The following is a 24,014-nucleotide window of genomic DNA, read 5'->3' as shown; positions in this document are numbered from 1 at the left end:
CTAAACAGGCCAGTACTTTCAGGTATGCAGATGCTGCCACAAGCCAGACTTAGTGTACTGCTAAGGCTTTCTCCTGATCTTCCTGCGTTTTCTCCCCAGGACAAAGAGGTGAACCTGGAGCAGGTGCATAGGCGCATAAACAGCCTCATGGATGAAGACATTGCTCACAAGCAGATTTCCCCTGCATCGATTGAGCTCTCAGCCCTGGAGATGGGAAGCCTGGCTCCCAGCCAAGCTCTGGAGCCTACGAGGGAATACCAGAACACGCAGCTCTCAGTCAGCACCTTTCTGCCTGAGCAAAGCAGCCATGGCACCAGCCGGACACTGTCATCAGGGCCCAGCAGCAATCTGCCACTACCCCTGAGCAGCTCGGCCACTATGCCCTCCATTCAGTGCAAACACAGATCGCCCAATGGGGGGCTGTTTTGACAGAGTCTGGTGAAGACCCCCATCCCTATGTCCTTTCAGCCCGTGCCTGGAGGAGTCCTTCCAGAGGCCCTGGATATGTCCCATGGCACTTCCATCTGACCACGCCGCCTACCCTCCCACCTGCCCAGCCCACCCACCCAACCAGCAGAGCTTTTTAATACGAGAAAATGACCACACACACGCACACACACACACACACACACACACACACACACTCAACATACACACATAGACACACGCCAGACACACACAGACACACAGAGAGACTCATTTTTCTGGTACATATCTGTAAATAATGACAGAATGGAGTGGGGTAAAAGTGTATTTTGAATATTCCCAATTTTTGAAGTCAGTAAAAAAAATACAAAAACTGTATGAATGACTTTGTAAATTTTGTTCTATATGAATAAAAAGGCAAATTACTTGTGATCATTCTGAAGTGCCAAAGGAACTTCCCCCATTGCTGGGCCTTTCTGACAGCAGGAAGGGTGACAGGACAAGCAGCTCCTTTCTGCTGGGGAAAAGAAAGAGGAACAACCCTGAATGCTGCGGGCTGCCAGGCCCCCATGGCTTCCCACCTTCACCCTTTCATCTCTCATTTCCTTCTTCAGTCCATTGTAGTCAAAGGAGAGCAAGTCTGGAACCTGATAGCACCGGGTCACGTGTTATAGGGCTAGCCTTGTTTCCTGGTAGCCTGGCACTGAGCAAAGTACCTTGGAAACAAGACAGTCCTGGTCTATCCATATCAAGGGCTCAAGGTGGTATCCCTACTGTGTGACCCCACAGTGTGCAGTAGGAATCTGACCCCTAAACCTCAGAGAAGATACCCACACTGAAGTGACAATCTCTGAAGGCTTTGATGCCAATATCTTCTAATATCATTCTGCTGGTCTTTTTCCTTTCAACTTTCTTTACCTACTCAGAAAAATCAGGTCATTAGATAGATGATGGAGGAAGTAAGGTGATTCCCAGTACTACCTCAGGGAGTTTGCAGAGTTGGGATTGGCCTGGTGGAAAGCTCTGAAGGACTGACAGACCTGAGGCTGGTCATGCAAATCATACGAAGTGATGAAATGAGAAGCCAGGTAGAGAAAAACTCTTCAGCTGAGCCCTGGTGGCTCCCGCCTATAATCCTAGCTACTCAGGAGGCTGAGGTCTGAGGATAGAATGAAGCTCAGAGCTGCCCAAATTCAAGAGTCCATGTTAACTCTTATTTCCCGCTAACCAGCAAAAAAAAAAGCTCTAAGTGGAGGTGTGGCTCCAGTGGTAAACACCAGGCTGAGAGGAGAAGACAAGTGAGAAGTGAGGCCATGAGTTCAAGTCTCAGTATTAGCCCCAGTTTATGGCCCCAGGAGAGAGAGGTAAATGGGATCATAAATACTAGCAGTAGAGAGAAGCATTGTGATTTTAGGTAAAAGTATCTGTTGGAAGGGGTGGAGAAGGTGCTCTAGATGACAGTGAAGCAGTGGGATAGAAAAAAGAGACCAAGTTAGGAAGAGATTTGACCCTTGGGAATGAAGCCCAGCTTTGTAATATGAGGACTCATTCCTATCTTCTTAAAGGAATTGTTCACAGCCTCACAAATTAAGTTTTACCTCTAGGTGTTTAGAAGGCAGCTAGGAGAGTGAAATCCCAGCAGTCGCCTTCTATGCACGCTTTACCTCCTTTTCTAGGCCAGGAGGAGTCCTCAAGCAATGACTCCACTCCAGAGCAGGTGCTCTAAGAGCAATTGAAAGTCTCTAGGGCTATGCTGGAGCTGTTGAACTTGCTGGAAACCCTATATCATAAGAGTAGACCAACCTTAAAAACTCTCTCCATTACCCATTTTAGAGCAACAGAAGTTACAGAGCCAGAGGAAAAAAGGAGTGGAGAAAGAGGAATCTGGATTGCATCACTTCTGATTCTTCCTCTTGGAAGATCAAGGTGATTCTGATCGATCAAGGAATCAGGATACAACTCACCTCTGGTGCCTGCTAGGGCTCCTTACTGGATGCAGAAAACAGGGTATTAACAACCGGTGTCTGTGGTCTTGGGGAAATACCAAGTCCTACTGATTACTTCTTCTATACCTTTGTGCAGTCATGAGACAGATGTGTTTATGAGGCTGATAACCAGCCCAGGATTGATTGCTTTCCTAAAGTCCCTAGTGATGTGATTGAGCTGTAGGAACTGCTGTACCACACAGTCAGTTAAAAGCACCCTGGGGAAGAGAGTGCTTATAATTATGTTATTTATCTTTGGATGCTGAGAATTGCCTGGTATTAGTGCTACTGGAGTGATCCATTGACATCTCTGCAGAGTGTATAGCTCTCCGAGCTGGGTGTATGTGGCATAGCATAGGTAAGGCTGCTATCAACCTGAAAAAGGAGCCTGCTTCTCTTCTTTCCATCAGCATTTTGGGACACCTTTCCAGGGTGGTCAGTTTATTTCCCCTCTATGTATAATTTCTCTATTTGAAAAATCAAACTTTGGTCTCACTGCCTTATACCCATATGTATTTCATTTTCTTTCCTGGAGATGATCTGTTTTATTTGTTCTAGCATGAATGAGGATGTTTTCTTGGGTGGTGTGGGAAAGAGATGGTGCATGTGTGTGTGTGTGTGTGTGTGTGTGTGTGTGTGTGTGTGTGTGTGTGTATGTGCATGTGTGAATGTGTGTATGTATGTGTAGGATGGGGGAGTGGAAAGAGAAAAAGAAATTGAGAGAGAGAGAGAGAGAGAGAGAGAGAGAGAGAGAGAGAGAGAGAGAGAGAGAGAGAGAGAGAGGAGGTTAAGGGAAAACATTCTGCTTAAAAAACCCTGGTGTTAATTCTTCACCATTCTTATATTATTTTTTGGAATTTCTTACTCTTGGCATGAGGGGAAATGATTGAGATTCAAACAAATTCTCTAGGGGGAAACAACAACAAAAATCAGAATCTTCTCAGCTCAGATTTCTATGTCAGCTCAGAATGTATCTTTTTTTCATGCTTTGCTTTTTGAATTTATAACTCTGTTTAGACTATTCCATACATTTTAGGTATATTTTGTGCCTTCAGACACTACAAATAATAATCAGCATTTGGATTAAAGTTGTTTAATAATAAAACTTGTCTGTTCCCTATGCTCTTATTCTCTGCGATAAAGAAATGAGGTCTGATTGTTTCTGGATGTGCTGTGGCCATGAACTGAATTCTGTCCTGTTGGCATGTGTGATCCTGAAGAAAGTTTCTCTCCTCAGGTGGGCCTCAGTTCTATCTGTGGGCTAAGTAGCATGACCTTCTCTTTCAGAGTTACCCAGGATCTCTTGTTATTAGCCAGGGTCATGTTTGGTACCAACTCTAAGCTTTGGTTTCCTTTCAAATATTGAGTTCCTAGCTGGGCATTGGTGTCCTGTGCCTCTGTACTGCTCAGCCTGAGATTTGCAGTTTAAAGTCAGAGGAGAAAAGTCTTCTTATCTCCAATTTACCAGCACAATGCTAGAAGTGGAGATGTGGCTCACGTGGTAGAGTACCATCCTTTAGTGGAAAAAGCCAAGGAAGATCACGAGGCCCTTAGTTCAAGCCCCAGTACAGGCACAAAAGGTTAGCTGAGTTCTTGGATACTTAGGGGAAAGTGGGCCATAAACAGTGAGTACACATTTAATGCCTGTTGACTTGCTTGTTTCTCTCATTCCTTTATGAACTTTGACAATACATCAGTCCTGTGTCTATAACAGTTAGGTCTCAGAGCCTAAGGGAAGATTTCCAATTTGGCTACTTATTATTTGGCTTTGTCTAAGGTCCTTGTAAGTCTTTCTCTTATGGATTTAGCCTTTTCCATGGTCCTGGAATCCTCCTTTCCCACTCCCAAGTGGCTGTGCTTTCTAGACCCTAATGTTCTCACTGACTTTTGGATATTCATGAAGAGAACGAGCCTAGTAAAGGCTGCATGTTAAATCAGGTTAATGTAAGGGGGTTGACAACATAATGAGATCTCTCTGCTTACAGGAACTAGAGGGAAAACAGCTGGAACTTCTCCTACTTCTTTAGCACTTACATTAGGGACAATGTCCAATGTTTGGGGCAAGCTTTTCAGAATAGAGATGAGGAACAAAGTAAAGTCTTTTCCAAATCTTCTGTATAAGCAGATGTGGCTAGTCAGGAACCCATTCCCCGAAGGGCTCTATTTTCTTAATGAAGGAGCTCAGGTCTTAAATTCTAGGTCCCACAAATCATACTAGTAAGGAAAAAGTCATTCTGTGTTATTATTATTTTTTTTGTCTTTTCAAGCTCTGAAAGAGAGCAGTGACACAAAGAGAAGAATAATAACCTCACTAGGTTATAGGCCTCACTAGGTGTAAAGGCCGTGATGATGAGATGAATAGAGTGTTTGTGTCCTGTGATCCCTGCTTTTCCATTTGAAAGTCTTTAATAGTGCCTAATAGAAATATTATTAAATGTAATAGTTATATTTCAGATACACTTATATATTTTATTTCATAATAAAGATAAACAATTTCTAATGGATAGTGTGGGGTTTTTGTCTGACCTTTGGCTTCCAGAGCTGAGGGGTTAGTTAATCATATGCTTATACCTTCTTTTTCAGTCCACTTCCTTTCCCATAAGGAATTAGCATGGATGCCTTTAAAGCCTTGTATTTTGCTCCTAGGTCTAGCAACACAAGATTAGATAAAAGCCCCAAAATGTAACTGACCTTTTCTTTGCTTTAGCCATGGTAACTGAGTCAGTGTGTCTGTTCCTAATACAACATTTTTAAAATACCTAAAACATTTCTTTTATTTTATGCCATTAGTTGTTTCTAATAAGTGAAATTATATCTGATTCTATTCCTCATCCTTCGTACCAAGAATCTCTAGATAATAACCCTTTCCTTCTTTAATCATTATCTTATTTTTCCCTCTCAGAGGCATTTCAGTCAGAACAGATTATTTATGAGAGAAGTGTGTATATTTTAGATACATTACCTGAGCAAGTAGTCACCACCTACAAAAGAGGAGATAATTGTCAGTAATCTCTAATCACCTCCAGCCCCTGTAGCCTTCATTCTCTCATATCTGAGCTTGACCTTGGCTACTGAGCTCCAGAGATAGTACTCTATGTCTTTCCTCTTTGCAGCAAGGAAATATATAAAACAAAACAAAAAAGTGAAACAAAAGTATTCTATCGATGTAAATTTGCAATAGCAAAGTGGACAGGATCTGGAAGACGAAGCAGCAGAGAGGTCATGATTGCTTAAGATGAACAACCAAATATCATTCAAGGAGGGCTCAGTTGTTGGAAGCATCTAGCATACAGTTGCCAGGGTAACCAGGCATTGAAGCTCAAAGGCAAACAAAACATTCCCCAACACATAGACATTTACTGACATTCAGAGTAAGTAGATCCAGCCATAAACATACAATTGCATTCACAAACACTGAGGTCTATGCAGACGTGTATTCATCCTATCTTGCTACACACATGTAGAGTTTCAAAGCACATCATTACAGAACAATCCTGTTTATCAGAGCGGGGAAATAAAGTCCAGGAGAGGAGAGTCATTTTCAGAGCTTCCTTACTCCAACCCCAGCCCCAATGCAACTGTCACCCAAGCAGCATTCTGCAATTAGCGGCTGAGGAAGGAAGCATACCTTCTCCAAAGCCCTCTCTCCTGACAGGCATCCTTGGCATTCAAGCCTCCTGTACCTCATTCGTTCTTCTGAATTTCTGACTATAACCCAGAGCCCCTGGGCCTCATGTCTTCAAGGCATCCTAGTTGTCTCCAAACAAGAAGATCCGTGATCATATTTGTATCTGTGAATGTTTATTGATCAGGTTTGTGTTCTAGAGAATGTACTATAAACACATAGACATGTGTTTCAGCCATGAAAGGCAGAAATTACTATGTTCTTGTGTATGTCTGTCTGTTTTTTTCCTGGGGCTTGAACTGTAGGCCTGGATGCTTTCCCCTAGTCTTGTTGTTCAAGGCTAGTGCTCTATCACTAGTGGAGCCACAGCTCAACTTTGTGACTTTCTGCTGGTTAATTGGAGATAGGACTCTCCTGAACTTTCCTGCCTGCACTGGCCTTGACCCACAGTTCTCGGATCTCAGCTTTCTGAGAAGTCAGGATTCCAGCATCTGGAAGAAATTACTATTTTAAAGTTAAAGGAAACTCAAAGAGGCCTGGCCCTAGATTCATTGAGAGATAATGCTTTCATTCCCATCCTGTCCTCTACTGGACTCTGTAACTCCTTTATTCCCGTGGCCTCAGGGCATATCGGTGAGTGTGATTATTAATCATTAATATTTTGTTTCAGTACTGAGTCTTGAACTCAGAACCTTGTGATCTTGCTTAATTTTTTCTTTAAAGGCTGACACCTATTTTTTGTGCCACATGTATACACCCTGCTTTTTGCTGATCAACTGGAGATGAGTCACACAGATTTATCTTTCAGGGTGGGCCTTGAACTATGATCCTTGGTTTTTAGCCTCCTGAGTAGCTAGGATTACAGGCATGATACTAAGCTGGTTGTTCCTCTTTATTGGCCACATATTTTGACTGAAAATCTCCGGGAGATTAGTAAAGCATGCTGTTGGGTGTGTCTCTGAAAGAATTTCTAAGGAGGATTAATTAACAAGAGTGGGGAGGGGAGGTAGAAATTGCCCTGGATATGGGTAGTACCAATCTTACCAGCTGGGAACCTGGTTGGAATACAGGAGGAAAAAATTTTTAAAAAAATCAGGCATTTCCTCTCTGCTTCCTGTTTCATTCTACCAGCTCTCTCTAACATGATGGAATGAAACCTCTGAAGGTATGGGTGAAAATAAGCCCTTCTTCCTTTTCTTCTGTCAGCTATTTTGTCACAGAGATGAAAAGTCTAACAAAGAGAATTAATACCAGAGAAATCTGGATCATGGCTTTGCTTACCTGACCAGGTAGCTCACAAGCCTTAGAAACTACTTAGTGAGAAGACTTTGGAAACGTTGGCTGATGAGGGATGGAGAGGCCCTGCAATGCTATAAGCAGCACTTGCAGGAGGTGGGGGGGATGGGAGGAGCTCAGACCAGAATGCCAATAGTCACGAAGAAGGTAAAGTCTGCTCAGGAGGCTTCAGATGGAAATGAGGGCCCTGCTTCAAATCAGACTACAAGCCATTCATGCTATTTGCTGGCAAGAAAGTTGTGCGTTTATCCTTGTGAGACTGTGGAGGACTAAACTTAAAAAATAGTGATGAACCAGTGAATCTGTTGAAAGAATTCAGTTAGCTCAACATTTCAGCTTTTGCATAGATGTTTTTAGGCTCCTTTAGGCAGGTTTATAATGAGAATTCTGAGCAGAAAGCAATGCAGGAGGGTTTTCTAAGCTTTCAGTTTATCCAGAAATGACATGTGAGTAGCCAGGTGTGGGTAAGCTGCTTGTAATCCCAGCTGCTCAGGAGGATGAGATCAGAAGACTGTGGTTCAAAGCCAGTCTAGGTAGAAAACTCCACAAGACTCTTCTTTACCACCAAAAAGCTGACAGTGGAACTGTGGTTCAAGAAGTCAAGCACTTGCCTTGAGCACAAAAATCTCAGAGACAGTAGCCAGATGGTGAATTCAAGCCTCAGGACCTGGATGCAAAAGAAATAGGTGTGCTGAGATGATTTTGCACTTGCTCTGTGCTGGTATTTCAGCTTCTGCCTTTACTTGAGGCACGAAACCCACCACAGTGGTTGAATTCTTTCTCATTCAGCAACTTGTCACCTAGACTGGGCTGAGTTATCTCATGTAGATGGCGCTTGTCACATTTAGGAGAAAATGACAGAGTGGGATGCTATGTACTGATATAAGGATCCTGCATGCTAAGAAAGAGACAGCACATTAACACTGATGGAGTGACAGAGGGAGACTATTCAGAAAGATAAATAAGGAGAAATCAGTCAGAAAGCAGAGAAGCGTAGGGCTAGAAACAGCAGTGTGTCCTAGCTACCGAAGATGGAGGTGGGGCAGTAGGTAGAAACAAGGTTTCTAACTGCGGGAAAAGCTGTTGGATGGAGGCTAAATCATGCTCTGGAAATGAACCATCTAATGAAGACCCACCAACATTGTTGTTAGTGGAAAATATACTCTGACTGACTAGACCAGTCTACCACCCTTCTCCTCTAACCTCTGCCAAGCTCAGGAGCAGAGGACCATGGGGAAGCATACTGAGATATCTCCTGTAACTATCTCCCCAGTAACAAAGTAGGGAAGGATGGACAATAGGTATGAAGAAAGAGAGAGAGAGAGAGAGAGAGAGAGAGAGAGAGAGAGAGAGAGAGAGAGAGAGTGTGTGTGTGTGTGTGTGTGTGTGTGTGTGTGTGTGTGTGTGTGTTAGGGGCAAAGGAAGGGAATTAGACATTCATTATAGCAGAGGAGAAGGAAAGAATACAAATCACATGAATTCTATGGCTATCATTTCCTAAGAGAATTAACTCATTCTTTTTTTTTTATGTTTTTATTATTGCATTTAATGGAGAAGGAAAGTAATCAATTGCAATTCAGACAGATTGTCAAACTTTAACCAGAATTGATAGAAATAAAATTACTGTTTTTTAAATTGTAATTAATAAAAGGGCTACGTGATATTTGCCAGATAGATGGTGCATTAATTCCCATACATTGATACCCTTTCACATGTCTTGGTCCCCAATTCCCTCCCCCCCACCTCCACCCCTCATCTTGTTTTCCCCCATTCCCTATCCAATTACAAATAACCAAATACAAATATATCCGATATATCAGGTAACAAAGTGAGATACTGTAACAATATGAGATAATCAAGGGACAGCAAAAGAGATGAGAGATAACATAGTACATTAAGAACAACAATCATTCATTATGTGGCTTATGTTTCTATATCCTAGAGATCATTTCATTTAGCGTCCTACTACACGGCCGTTTGTATCAAGGTTTTGCTATATTGCAAATCTCTGCTAGTAGAGCCCAAGGTTTCTACTGATTATGACAAATGAGGGAAACCATTGAGCCTATTTTCCTTTGAGTCTGGCTTACTTCACTTAATATGATTTTTTGTAAGTCTTTCCATTTCCTAACAAATGGGGCGATGTTGTTCTTTCTGGCAGCAACATAGAATTCAATTGTGTACAAATACCACATCTTGTTGATCCATTCATCAACTGAGGGACATCTAGGTTGGCTCCGTATCTTTGCTATGGTAAATAGTGCTGCAATGAACATTGTTGTACTGGTGGATTTAGTATGTCCTTGTTTCTGGATGATTGGGTAAATGCCAAGTATTGGAATTGCTGGGTCATAGGGGAGCTCTATGTTTCGTCTTTTGAGGAACTGCCATACTGCTTTCCATAGTAGTTGAATGAGTTTGCACTCCCACCAACAGTGTAGTAGGCATCCCTCCTGGCCACATCCCCTCCAGCATCTGTTTTTATTAGTTTTCTTGATCCTGGCCATTCTAACTGGAGTGAGGTGGAATCTTAGAGTTGTTTTGATTTGCATTTCTTTTATGACCAGAGATCTTTCCCCAGAACATAATTACTATTGTTAACAAATGCAGGCAATGAAATTTAGGTCCATTAAGTTGTTATCTCCAAATCATTTAAATAGCCCATCAGTGTAAAGAACACTCATGATATTTCCACCCTAGGTACCTACCTTGTGTTCAGAAGATGCAGACACAAGGCAGCCAGGCAGAGGGTTATCTTCCACACGTAGGGAGCTCTGAGCCTGCGACACTGAGGCTACAGGCTTGATGGAGAGGGTGAGCACAAAGGACAGTGTGACATTCATGAGGAAACATTGGGCTGCTGTTTTACAGTTGAGATAGTATGATGCTCCTCAACAGAGCACTAATCTGTGAAATGCCGTGCTTTTTAAGAAATGTATTTTTCCCCGTGAATCTCAAAAGGTTGTTCCCATTTTAATATGATGATCTAATTGTCCAGTATTTCCTGATTCATCACCACTTGTTTCATTCTCCCCATATACTGGTTTTCCCCTCCCTGGAACACATTTCGTATATCTGACATCACATATGTCTGCATGTGGTCCCATGTGTCCTTTTCCATTCATCTACTCCTTTCCACTACCTTCCTCTTACATTCCCATTTCAGCTTCTGAAATCCATTTTGTTAAACTATCTGTTCATTGCTTGTTTTGCCAAGGAAATTGACTTCTACATAAACTCTACTTTTCTCAACTAAATGGTGTATATAAACATATGTCTCTTTGTGTGATTATATGGGTGGTTGTATTTTGGGTCTATGAAGGGCCATTCTCATACATGAAATCCTCAGGAATCTGAAAGTGTGGAGCTACCGAGGGCCTAGTGATTGATTTAGACTCAGAAAGATGTTTGAAAGATTCTTCTATTTTTCTAGTTGTATTACCATATGTTAAATCATTTTACTTTTATGACCATCCACTTTTGCAGCTACAAAGTCTACACAATGAGAGTTGCACTTGTATCTTTAAGGATGAATTAAGAAAGTGAAGACAGCTGGGTGTTGGTGACTCACACCTGAAATCCTAGCTACTCAGGAGTCTGAGATCTAAGGATTGAAGTTCAAAGCCAGCCCTGACAGAAAAGTTGTTGAAATTCTTATCCAATTAACCCTCGATAAGGCAAAGAAAGTGAAGAAAGGTGTACTTCAAGAGGACTTGAGGGACAGTGCTCAGGCCCCTGGTTTAAGAGCACAACAATAAAAGTTGGAATATAGTTACAAATACATGTTTGAAATAAAGCACCCATTGTTTCCATTAGGTTACTAGACCCACAGTAAAAGTGTCATTGCTAGTAAAGGAAATATTGTCACATAGGCTTCAACTACAAGACTTGTATAGTAACATAATACATATTATATTATACTGTTATTATGAGTCTGTACCATATTATAGTGTTATACTATATTATATTGTCATACTATATTATTACAGTATATTGTATTAATTATACTATATATTAAGCAATCCTAAAATGCATGCAGACAGATACAGAGACTCTAAATATACAGTTCAGTTCATTTTCCACAAAGTGAATGCTCAAGTGTAGCCCTTAGTCAAAAAGAAACACAGGACCAGACTTCCTGCCACTTTTTGCCACTGCCGAATGGATTCCTCTAGATTTCAAAAGGTACTACTAAGATTTCAAACTACATGTGAATATCATTCCTGCATATGTCCTCAATGATAATGTTTTGTTTGCTTTTCAAACAAATTTTATTGTCAGGGTGATGTATAGAGGGGTTCCAGTTGCATAAGGTCATAAGGCAGTGAGTCCATTATTTTTTGAACATTGTTACCTCTTCTCATGTTTTTCTCCCACTTTCCCTCCCCTCACCCTCTCCCAAGTGGCAAAGTTCATTTCCAACATATTGTCTTCTGAATATTGCTTCACCCATTTTTAACTTGCCATTGACTTTAAAGATTTATCTATATTTAAGTGTGAAACTCCTTTTCATTGCTGTGAAGGATCTCACTGTATAAATATGCCAACATTTCCGCATTCTATTTTTGGTAGATTTCCAAGTTGTTCTCAGCCCAAATGATTTCAAACAGTGTCCCCAGAGGAGATTTTTGCATACGAGTTGGGTAGATTTGTGTATCCCTCTCTGTTGAATTTCTGAATCATCAATATGCTTATGTTTGGCTTTATGTAGATGCTGCTAAAAAGTTTTCAGAAAGAGTTGTGCTGATTTATGCATTTTACCTGTAATGCTGGGGAGTTGAAGTTGTTCTGCTTCGGAACTAACAATGGCTATATTCTGTAGTTTTAGTATTGTTTTTTTAAAATTCTAGTAAGAATGTAGCATGCCTAATGGTGATTTCAGTTTGCATTTGCAAAGTGTTAATAGCATGGGTCCGTTTTTGTGGGCTTAGTTGAATACTCTTTTTGCTACCACACCAGGACTTGCTTTTTCAATGTACTATTTCTGATATAATCTGATGAACAGATGTTATTAATAGAACTGAAAGCTCAGGATCAAGATTGTCCTATTTCTTTCTTTTTTCCTTTTTGTGGGTTATGGGGCTTGAACTCTGGGCCTGGGTGCTGTTCCTGAGCTCTTCAGCTTAAGGCTACTTCCCTACCCCTTGAGCCATAGCCCCACGTCCCATTTTCTAGCGATTAATTGGAGATAGAGAGTCTCAGGTTCTTTAGTACTGGGGCTGGCTTTGAACCTTTATCCTCAAATCTCAGCCTTCTGAGTAGCTTGGTACCAAGGAATCAAACCAGGGTCTTCGTGCATGCTAGGCAAGCACTGTACCACTAGGCCAAATTCCCAGCCCCTTTCTCTCTTTTTTTTTTTTTGCCAGTCCTGGGCTTGAGCTCAGGGCCTGAGTACTTGGACTTTCTCAAGGCTAGAGCTCTACCACTTGAGCCTCAGCACCACTTCCGGCTTTTTTTTCTACGTATGTGGTACGGAGGAATCGAACCCGGGTCTTCATGCATGCTAGGCAAGCACTTTAACCACTAGGCCAAACTCCCGGACCCCTTTCTCTTTTTTAAGTGAGTATATTCCACAAATGTTAGGGGCGGTCTTTGACACTGTATGAAAATTGGAAGTGCATGTTTTGAGATTTTTTGAATTGATTTGATATGTCTTCAATATTTCTGCATATGATCTTAATGTAGACATGAATGGTACTGCATTTTGTTAATATTTATTAATTGCTCAAAGTAAGAAGCTTCATTATGATATTTTTAGGGATGCACATGAATTAATTTGGCCCTATTGTCAAGGTACATTGTATGAGTTAGCATTTATCAATGTAGGTAATAGTTTAGCTAATGTCTCTTTTCTCTTCTGTGCCTTGGCTTTTCATTTAAACATTTTTCACTAAAACCTGGAATTTCTGCCATTATAGTTTTCCATTTCTCATATAAAAAACCTCTTTAACGTAGTTATTTTTCCACATTAAGTATGGCTTTTTTTCTTTGATCAATCCTACTTACACTTAGGGCTGTCTTCATTATTTTTAAGTAATGGTTGTTTCAGAATTGTGTGTTTGTGTTTGTGTGTGCATGAGTGCATATGTGTGCACAAACATGTTTATGTGCCAGTTTTGAGGCTTGAACTTGGGGCCTGGGGCTGTCCCTGAGCTTTGGTTGAAGGCTAGCACTCTACCACTTGAGCTACAGCTCCACTTATGGCTTTTTTGCTGGTTAATTGGAGATCCAAACTCTTTTCAAAATGCATTCCTCAGTTATCAACCTCCTTAGTAGTTACGCTTAAGAAAGTGAGCCACCATAGCTCAGCTTTTTATTTAAGTGTTTAAGATTTCCATGTTTCATATACTATTCTGATAATAGTAGTTACAGGAGCACATTTAGGTACAAGTGGATGGAAATTATAGAGACTTCTGTCATAAGTTCCCTTAAAAATACAGAGCTTCATAAGTAGCACCACGTACCAGAATGGTATGGTTGTAACATTAACTCTGCTCATGAGAGGAGAAATTCTCATGATCCAATGATCTCTTAAAAGGTCCTGCCTAAAGAACCAAGCACCAGTGCCTCATGCCTATAACCCCAGATACACAGGAAGCAGAGATCTAAGGACTGTGATTCAAAGTCAGCCTGGGAAGGAAAGCCTATGAGACTCCCACGTTCAATTAGCCACAAAAAAGCCGTAAGTGGAGCTATAGCTCAAGTCCTAGAGTGCTATCCTTGAGTACAAACGCTCAGTGATAGCAGCCAGACCCTAAGTTTAAGTCCCAAGGCTGGCGCACATGCATGCTTGCACACACACACACACACACACACACACACACACACACACACACATCCTACCTGTAAAACCCTTAACCTAGGACATGAACTTTTAACACATGAAGTTTGGAGAAGACACACAGGCATGCTCAAACCACAGATATGGGGACTCATATCCGTGATGCCTGCCAGGATATTTTCATTGCCTAAAAATTTTCATGATCTGACTCTTCGCTCTGTTCCCAGCTGCGGCAAACTTGATTTTTCTTCAAGTCACTTAGTTCTTACCTTTTACCAAAATGTCACCTAGATAGACTCTAGTCTGGCTTCTTTCACTTAGCAATATATATCGAATACTCCTCTACATCTTTCCGTGGCTTGAGAGTGCAAATCATTTTAGTACTGAATAATATCCCATGGACTGGGTGTGTCACAATTTACTATTTACCTTCTAAGGATCATTGTCATTCTTCCCAGACTTAACAGGTGTGTATAAAGCTGCTATCAACATGCACAGAGAGTTTTCTGGAGGCATCCTGTTTCCAATACATGTGAGTAAATGAATGGAACACTGAGGAGCTTGATTGCTGTGTTCTGTGATGAGAAAGCTTATCTTTGTCAGAAATGGTCATATTGTCTTCTAAAGTGGTTGTATCACCTTAATAATTCTTCAGCCAATGAGAGCTGCTATTGTTTCACATGTCGTAGTGTCAGTGTGATCGATTTTGGATTACTTGTTTACTTGTTTATTTACTTGTTCACTTACTTTCACAGTGTTGGCGTTTGAACTCAGGGGCTTGGACTATGTGGGCAGGTGCTCCACCACTGAATAATAACTCTAACTAGGGGGTAGCCATTTAGAAAAGGATTTGTTCTTATCTGCTTGTTGCTTTCACTGCAATGGACTAATGATATATGAGGCAGAGCTTTTCTTTACATGCTTCTTTGCAACCTCCATCATGTCTTTCCTGAGATCTCTTTTGGGAACTTTTAACTATTTTTCATCATTTTTAAATTATTTTTTGTTGAGATTAAGACTTTATGTATCTCCAATAACAGTCTTTCATCAGAAATGTCAAGTGATGGAGGAGATGAATCTTAAAAATGGATATTGTTCACCTATATGGTCATGTCAAAACAAAATCTCTTTGTACAACTAATTAATGCTAGTAGGAATATAAAAGGAAGGGGAGTAAGAAAAAAGAAAAAGAAAAAATATTTCTCCATATTTGTGGGTTGTCTTTCCTTTCTGAATGCCCAAATAGAGTAACACACCATCTGTAAAGGAAAACAATTTTCTAATTCCTTTTTCTAAGGTATCCTCTGATTTCTTTGCTTTGCTAGTCTGGTTGCATTTGTGTGTGTGTGTGTGTGTGTGTGTGTGTGTGTGTGTGTGTGTGTGTGTGTGTGTAACAATACCGGGACTTGAACTCAGGGTCTGCGCTTGGTTCCTTCGCTTTTTGCTCAAGACTAGTGCTCTACCACTTCATCTACACTTGCACTTCATTCCCTTGTTCTCATTCTCTGGACTAGCTAGGGTAATAGGCATTAACTATAGATTCATAGCCGGATTTTTTACTTTTTTTGTGTGCATTTAGGCAGCTGACTCTTTTCAGAACTTGTGTACTGCACTTATCAAATTTATAGGCAGACTGCATTTATAGTATTTTTGCCATTTTTTAAGGTCTATGAAATTGTTCCTTTTCCCCAATTATATTACTATTTTTGTCTACTTTAACTCTGAAAATGACCAAAGGCTTATCAATTACATTTATAATTTCAAAGGATTAGCTTTTGGCTTTGTTGATTTTTCTTTACTCAGTTCTTACTTCAATTTCATTAACTTTTGCTTTAAATTTTATTATTTTTCCTACTTACATTGAATTTAATTTATTATTTTTCTATTTTCCTAAGGCAGAAGCATAGATTATTCATTGTTTTTCTTTGTACTAAAGTGTGCATTAAATGTGATAAGTCTCACTGAAAGAAATACTTTGGCTGCATCCTGAAATTTTTGATAAGTTGTACTTTGATTTTAATATAGTTCAAAATATTTATAAATTTCTCTTGAGATTTCTTTATCGAACCAAATGTTATTTAAAAATGTGTTCTGCAGTCTTCAAATATTTGGGACTTTTCAGCTATTCTTTTGTTATTGATTTCTGGTTTAATTCTATTGTGGCCTATGTTCAAATATTCTGAGATATCTGGTTTTTACATTTTTCTTGGTTTTTAATGATCTAGAATGTGGTTTATCTTAATGTATCTATGTAAGAGCTAGACCAGAATCTGTATTTTGCTTTGTTTTAACATCAAGTAATTCATTGGTGTGTAACATGTAAAGTTGATTGATGTGGTATTGATTGTAACTCTGGCCTTGCTGATCTGTTGTCTGCTGAATTTGCCTATTTCTGATAAAGTAGTGTTCAATTCTTCAACTCTACCAGTTGGTTAATCTATATAGCCTTAGATTTTCCTTCATATATCTTCACCTTCTATCTGCAAGTATACACACAGTAAGGATTGTTTTGTCATCTTGAAACTCTCCTTTATTATTATGTAGAGTCTCTCTTGATTTTTGATATATTTCCTGATCTGGTCTGTTATTTAATTAATATAGCTTCTATTTTATAATCAGTATGATATATCTTGCTGCCTTCCTTTAATTCTAATATTTATGTATTTAATATTTAAGGTTTGTTTCTTCTACGCAGCAGATAATTGGGTCTTGTTTCCTTATTTATTCTGGCAATCTCATTTGATTAATATTTGCAGTAATTATTAACCTACTTGGTAAATATTTACCATATTTCTTACCACTTTTATTTGTTGCCTTTGTTTATGTTTGACTTCCATTTGTTTCTGTGTTTTATGTTTTTATTTTGATATTAGAGTTTTGAATTCAAGCACTTATACTTGGTAGGCATGTGCTCTACCCCTTGTGTCATTCCTCTTGAGTCAAGATGAACTTATTACTTACTCTTTTCATCCATGTCAGACTTGACCATGTTTCCTCTATTTCTGATTCCCATGCTGTGGCTGAAATGATAAACACATTCAACTTTTTCTGTTAAGATGACGGGCTCATGAAAATTTGCCTGGAATATCCTGGAACGACAGTCATCCTGATCTCAGTCTTCCATATAGTTGTTATGACAAATGTGAGCCATTATTCTAAGGTATTGGTCAAGAAGTTTTCTCAGTCATGCTCCAGTTGGCCCTTAAATGCAATTCTCTACATCTCTGTCTCAAAAGTAACTAGGATTATAGGTGTAAACTACTTGCACCTGAATCTTACCTGGTTTCATTGGGAGTTTTTTCTTATTACTGTTTTAACTTTCCTTGGTGTTTGGGGTCATTCATTCACATCAATATAAACTCAGTTTCAAATGCCACCCCCATGTTAGGGCCAATAACTTCTGATAGCAAGACTTTCAATTCATTCTCATTCTTTGTATCATTGCCAAAATTTATTTCACCTATAAATAAGGTATTAGCATTGGAAATGTTGCTGCTATTATTATTTTGCACAAATTGTCAGATTTAAGAAGACAAAGAAGATTTTTACTTTACTCATGCTTATTTATTTCATTTTCTTCCTTTGTTTATTAGATTTGAGATTCTGATTTTATCATTTTCCTTCACCCTGAAAAACTTCTCTTAACATTTCCTGCAAGACAGGTCTACTGGCAATAAATTTCTTAAAGTTTTGTTTGAGAAACTTTTTATTTCTCCTTCACTTTTAAGGTAATTTGTTGTATACAACAACAATACAATACAATTTGTTGTATACCTTGTAAGTCATCCCACACTCAATATTCTTTGACTTCAAATGCCAGAAACCTTGTATGTTCTATCTGTACTTTTGTTTCCAATAGTACACTAACCATTTTCTCTTTGCATTTCTTTCCACTTGAGTCCACATCGACTTTGGAGATTTTCTGCAGCATCAGGTACTCCTTGATGTTGCTTCTGTGTCCTTGCAGTAAAATCAGTATTACTTTACCCATGAACACCAGTCTTCCTGTGAGCCTTAAATCAGAAGCCCATTTCTGCACAGTTCTGATGTATTTAGTCTTTGCTCTCATAGGATCTAGATGCAAAAGAGCCAGCCACAATCCATCATCCATGGTCGGGCTGACTGCAAAAGCATCCTGGCTGCTGCCCTTTCTGGGTTCTGGCTGGTTGAGGATATGCCGGAGATTCTGCTGATGCCAGAGGACCAGCTCATGACCCATAGGTTCTGACAGGAGGGTCTCTGCTTGCTCGAGTAGCATGTCTTTCCCAGTCTCACACTGGGCCCTGGTCAGGAGTTCAGAGTTAATTGAGATTCTGGGCAGGCACAAGGGGTAGGTGGCAGGTAACTGGAATACCGACTCTCAGGGTATATCCACATCTCCAAGTCCTTCAGCCTTTGTGTGGATTCTGAACACAGTCCCATCTGTTTCAAGGCCTCAGGGAAGGGGCCCAGGTCTCGGACGCCAGGGCCAGGGGGGGAGGAGCACGGGGCGGGCCCCCCGGCCAGGCCGCGGGGAGAACAGTGGAGGCTGACAGCCTCGGGGTCTTCACCTGAGCGGCTCAACACCTCCCACTCATGGAGCCCGCAGAAAATCGCCGCCAAAGCCTCCAGCTCCTCGCACACCAGCGCCACCATGTCCTCTTCCGGCGGCTGCCGTCACCAGGCCGGGAGCAGCTCGGCCTCACGGCCACTCATATATCCTAATTTTTGCTGGCTATTTCATTAATGTTTGAACTCAGGGCCTCATGCTCACTTGACATGCTTGCTTTGCTGACACTCTAATTCTTGAGCCATATATCCTAATTTTTGCTGGCTATTTTGGAGACAAACTCACAGAACTTTCTGCCTGACCTTGAATCTCTCATCCTCCATATCCCAGCCTCCTGCTTAGTAGATTATCACATGAACCACAGCATGTGACTTCCTAATTCCACTATTTGATGGGGAATGGCAAGTTACTAGTAGAGTGAGAAAAATCGTAGAAAATACTGTGGACTCCACTTAAATTTTATTGAGTCAGTACAGCATTCTGTGATGTTTTCCCAATGTTTTATGCCCAAATCAGAAATTAATTCACTTTTGAAAAATACATACTAAATTCTTGATATGAGCTGTACATTTCACTAAGTCATGGATATGTAAAGATTAATAGGACAATATTCAATTCCCCAAAATCCTCAGTGCCTCCTATGAGAACAAATATGAAGTTGCATGGCTTAGGAATAATTGGGCTGAGCAGGATTTACAGCAACTATGAGACTTAGAGTCTGGGTTTAAGTTGCCTGGGTGCAAATCCCTGCTTTGTTACTCACTTCTGCCTAGTACTTGGTAAGTTCTTGAAACTTTTCTTTCCATTATTGTGTGATACATGGCACTTGTAATAGATTTACCTCATTGGCTGTTGTAAGCTATAGCATATTACGTGACTGGTTAAATACTGCCTGATCCATAGAGAGGAAACACTTGACAAATATTAGCCGTTAATAGGGTTATTAATACTATCATATGCATTGAGTGCTTATGGCATCATGATGGGTGAAAGAAGACAGAAAATAAGCCATACTATATCAACACAATGAAGTACAGAAAAACATCACAAGTGAAATATTCTACTGGAAAAAATCCATCAATGATAAATGAAACATTGGATTAGAAAATCCTATAACATCTTTTCTTTCTATTCAAAAACCAAGATTTCCCCATAAAAATGATTGGTGTGGACTATTAGTAGAGTACTTGCCTAGCATGCACGAAGGCCCCAGTTTTGATTCCTTGTACCACCTACACAGACAGTCATAATAGCCCAGCACAGTGGCTCACAGCTGTAATACCATCCACTCAGGAGGCTGAGATCTAAGGACTGCAGATAAAAGCAAGCCCAGGCAGTAAAGTCCATGAGACTCTTATCTCCAGTTAACAACTAGAAAATCAGAAATGGTGCTGAGGCTCAAGCGGTAGGGCGATAGCCTGGAGCTGAAAAAGAGCTCAGGGGCAATGCCCAGGCCCAGACTTCAAGTCTAATGACACACCACAAAAGAAGGAAATAAGGAAAGAAAAAAAGAAAGAAATAAAGAGAGAGAGAGAGAGAGAGAGAGAGAGAGAGAGAGACAGAGAGACAGAGAGAGACAGAGAAGAAAAAGAAAATCTCTAAGTGGTGTTGTGGTTCAAGTGGTAGAGCTCTAGCCTTAAGAAAACCCAAGGACAGTACACAGGCCCTGAGTTCAAGATCCAGCCTCCTGAGTAGCTAGGATTGGAGCAGCAGCCACCAGCACCTGGCTATATATGTGTTTTTAAAAACTAGAAACTCGGCTGGGTGTTTGGCTTAGTGGTAGAGTGCTTGCCTAACATGCATGAAGACCCGGATTCGATTCCTCTTGTACCACATACATAAGAAAAAGCCAGAAGTGGTGCTGTGGCTCAAGTGTTTGAATGCTAGACTTGAGGAAAAAGCCCAAGGGCAGTGCTCAGGCCCTGAGTTCAAGACCTAGGACTGGCAAAAAAAAAAACTAGAAAATCTTAGCTGCTACCACACATTTCCTGCTAAAAGAAAAATCAAATGTTAAAGATATATAGTTTCTGGACTTCCAATTCCCTGTAAGCCAATCATTATTGATCTGCATTCTCCTCTGCTCTTTTTAATGCCATGGACCTACTGTTATAGTCGAACAAGAGGGAAGAGAGAAACAGTATGAAACTTAAGGGCATGTCATCGTCAGAATTACTAATGCACAGTTGTTAATCACTGGGGACCCTTTTAACATCACAGGTAACCTTCTATACAGTTCCATTTATCACTCGGGTTCTAATGTATTTGCCAAACACATGAATATTTAAACATCTAAAACTATGGCATCAACAGAAAATGTGACAGATTTACAGTCAGAGTTTTTCCTTTGGGTTTCTCATCACTGTGTACCTGGGTTACACAATACAAAGAAAATCTCACTTCACCTGGAGAGTCAGCTGTCTGTTACAAAATAATTGAGACAATCCACTGAAAAGAAGAAAAGGGTTTACATTGCCTCATCCAAACATATCTCTTGGCTATATTATTTTGAGCAATGTATATCAACAGGAACATGTGATAGAAGAGGAGGCCTGTGTAACTCAGTGGCTGGGGGGTGGAGGGAGAGAGGGAGAGAGGGCACACAGAGACTCTCATCCCCAATATGCCATTTAAGGGCATGCTCACAGTGACCTAATTTCCTCCCTTCCTCCTAAAATACCCCAGTACTGAGGATTGGTAGAGGAACATGCCCAAGGTCCTGAGTTCAGTACCTGGAAGGTGAAGAAAGCAAAGGAATAACTTAGTTGCAAGTGTGATTGTACAGGTCTGTTATACCAGCACTTGGGAGGCAGAGCATACAAGTTCTAGGACCTAGCTACATGTTTAGAATGTTTGATTTCATCTCATCTCTCAGATCATCTCTATAATGTATGAGATATTATTAGCTTCGTTTCATAGAGGAAACTTGAGGTTTGCAAATAATTAAATGTCTTCTCTGAGTCCCAGGGCAAGGATCATGGATCTGGCCTTTCAGGAAGATCAAACCTATGCTGTGAGCTCCAGGAGTTGTGGTCAGAGACAGATGAGCAGTGTACTTGGAGATCAAATGGTGCTTTCTGAGAGGGCTAAGCAGGTGATCCCAGCACGGAGAAGGCAAGATGGCATCATGGGATACCAGTCATCTCCAGTGCTTCATTCCCAGAGAAAGCTGACCAGAATGTCTACAGGCCTCTCACAGAGGAGTCCACCACACCAGACCTTTCCTTCTTCCCTCTTTTGTTTGCGTGAGTGTGTGTGTGTGTGTGTGTGAGAGAGAGAGAGAGAGAGAGAGAGAGAGAGAGAGAGAGAGAGAGAGAGAGAGAGAGAGAGAGAGAGAGAGAGACAGGGAGGGAGGGAGGGAGGGAGGGAGGGAGAGAGAGAGAGAGAAAGAGAGAGAGAGAGAGTTCTGTGCTCATAGCAGGTACTCTCCCACTTAAGTTATGACTCCAGTCCAGCATTTTGCTGATGAATTGGAGATGGACCCTCAAACTTTCCTGTCTAAATTGACATTCAGGTTCCATTCACACCATCATCAGTGGCTAGGGTTATGAGTGATTCCTTTTAATAGGAGAGCAATATCATACCTCGGTGGGATTGGGGTTTGGGAAACTACAGAAATTAGTGCTCAAGCAGATGACCCAACACCATTCAGTGCAATGATGAAGAACAGCACAGGACACCTCTAGGCCAGCTTGCCACACCGTCAATCTCAGCCACAGTAACCCAACCTAAGAGATGAACTGACCTTTCTCACATGGTCCAAGTGAGCTCACAGGAAGGCAGAGAAAGCACAAAGTGGAATGGGAGGTGAGGAGGGCTGGTGAAAGTACATACCACTGTCAGGCCCTCATACTGGTATCAACAATTGCTGGAGGCTTACACGGGAAATCCTAGCTACTGAGGAGGCTGATACCTCAGGATCATGGCTCAAGACAGCCCAGGCAGGAAAGTCTAAATGTAACCACCAACAAGTCGGAAGTAGAGACACAACTCAAGTGAGAAGGGCCAACTCTGAGATAAGTAAGAGCCAGTAGCTGTGAGTTCAAGCCCAAGTACTGACAGCAAAAGAGTAAGGGAGGAGTCAGAGAGTAAGAGCGAGAAAAAGAGGGGAGGGAGAGAAGAGAGAGGGAGGGAGGGAAGTAGGGAAGAAGGAAGGAAGGAAGGAAGGAAGGAAGGAAGGAAGGAAGGAAGGAAGGAAGGAAGGAAGGACGGAGGGAGGGAGGGGGGAATGGAGAGAGCGACAGGAACTATTTTGTAAGTTTTAAAAAGTGGAAAAAATTAATATTTAAAAGCCAAAACTGGATGGCAGGGAATTCATTCCATTTCCTCCTATGAGGAGCAGTTTGGGATTCGGAATGGTCCCTGAGAAATCAACAACATGTCTTTCCAACAACGTAATGTTGGAGCTTCCCAAATGAGAGAGGTATGGTGCACCTGTTCAAATTTCCTACCTAATTAGTGAAACATGTCACAGACAGTATAAATTCAGTATTGTTGAGAACTGGACACTCATGTTTACTGTGGCACTATTATAACAGTAAAGATTTATGTGGCCACTCAAGTTTCTGTCAACAGATGAACGGAGGGAGGAAAAAATACACACACACACACACACACACACACACACACACACACACACACACACAATGGAGTCTTGTTCAGTCATCTATGAGAATAAAAGTGTGTTAGTTCCAAAAAAATGAGAGGAAGTGGACATCAGAAAAGCCAAGGAGAATATGTCAGACTTGTGACCACCACATGTTTTCTCTTACATTTGGGGTCTAGACCCATATGTACAAGTAATCAAACATCTAAATAAAAAAGGCCTAAGCAGAGGGAAGGATAGGAAGGTGTATAGGAACCAGGATGAGAATGTGAATAAGAACACAGTTCTCTTGTGCACGGGTGGAAATATCATAATAAAATCCATTATTTGGTGAGTTAGAATTGTGGCCTAGTGGTGGAGTGCTTGCCTAGCATACACGAAGACCCAGGAGTAGAGCTAGAGAGTGGTAGAGCTCTAGCCTGGGTGCCTCCTTGGACACATTTTGCTCAAGGCTAGTGATCTGCCACTTGAGCCACAGGGGCACTTCACACATGGACATCTCTCTCCCTACTCCATCACAGAGCCAAGACATATAGAGTTCCCATTCTCTCTTGGATGCTGCCTAATTTACATTCCTTTTTTTTGCCAGTCCTGGGCTTGAACTCAGGGCCTGGGCACTATCCTTGGGCTTTCTCAAGGCTTACCCTTGAGCCACAATACCACTTCCAGCTTTTTCTGTGTATGTGGTGCTAAGGAATAGAACACATGAGTTTGTGCATGGGAGGCAAGCACTCTACCATTAGGCCATG

At 41.0% G+C, this 24,014-nt stretch overlaps 1 protein-coding gene and 1 pseudogene across 1 annotated transcript in view; one reads left to right on the top strand and one right to left on the bottom strand.

Annotated features, from left to right (window-relative positions):
• LOC150040015 (glutamate receptor ionotropic, delta-1-like) overlaps positions 1 to 890 on the top strand; it is a 62,090-nt gene extending 61,200 nt beyond the window's left edge. The window contains 1 exon segment of the mRNA XM_090327449.1: positions 100 to 890. Within this exon segment, the coding sequence (XP_090183575.1) occupies positions 100 to 528 (429 nt within the window). The 3' untranslated portion in view covers positions 529 to 890.
• LOC150040014 (RWD domain-containing protein 3-like) lies at positions 849 to 18,748 on the bottom strand (annotated as a pseudogene).
• Positions 18,749 to 24,014: the final 5,266 nt, after the last annotated feature.

Source organism: Megascapheus bottae, unplaced genomic scaffold (assembly GCF_031878675.1).
Source record: "Megascapheus bottae isolate mThoBot1 unplaced genomic scaffold, mThoBot2.hap1 HAP1_SCAFFOLD_322, whole genome shotgun sequence".
Classification (NCBI taxonomy): Eukaryota; Metazoa; Chordata; class Mammalia; order Rodentia; family Geomyidae; genus Megascapheus; species Megascapheus bottae.
Note: the sequence above shows the minus strand (reverse complement) of the source record. Positions and strands in the feature narration are given on the sequence as shown.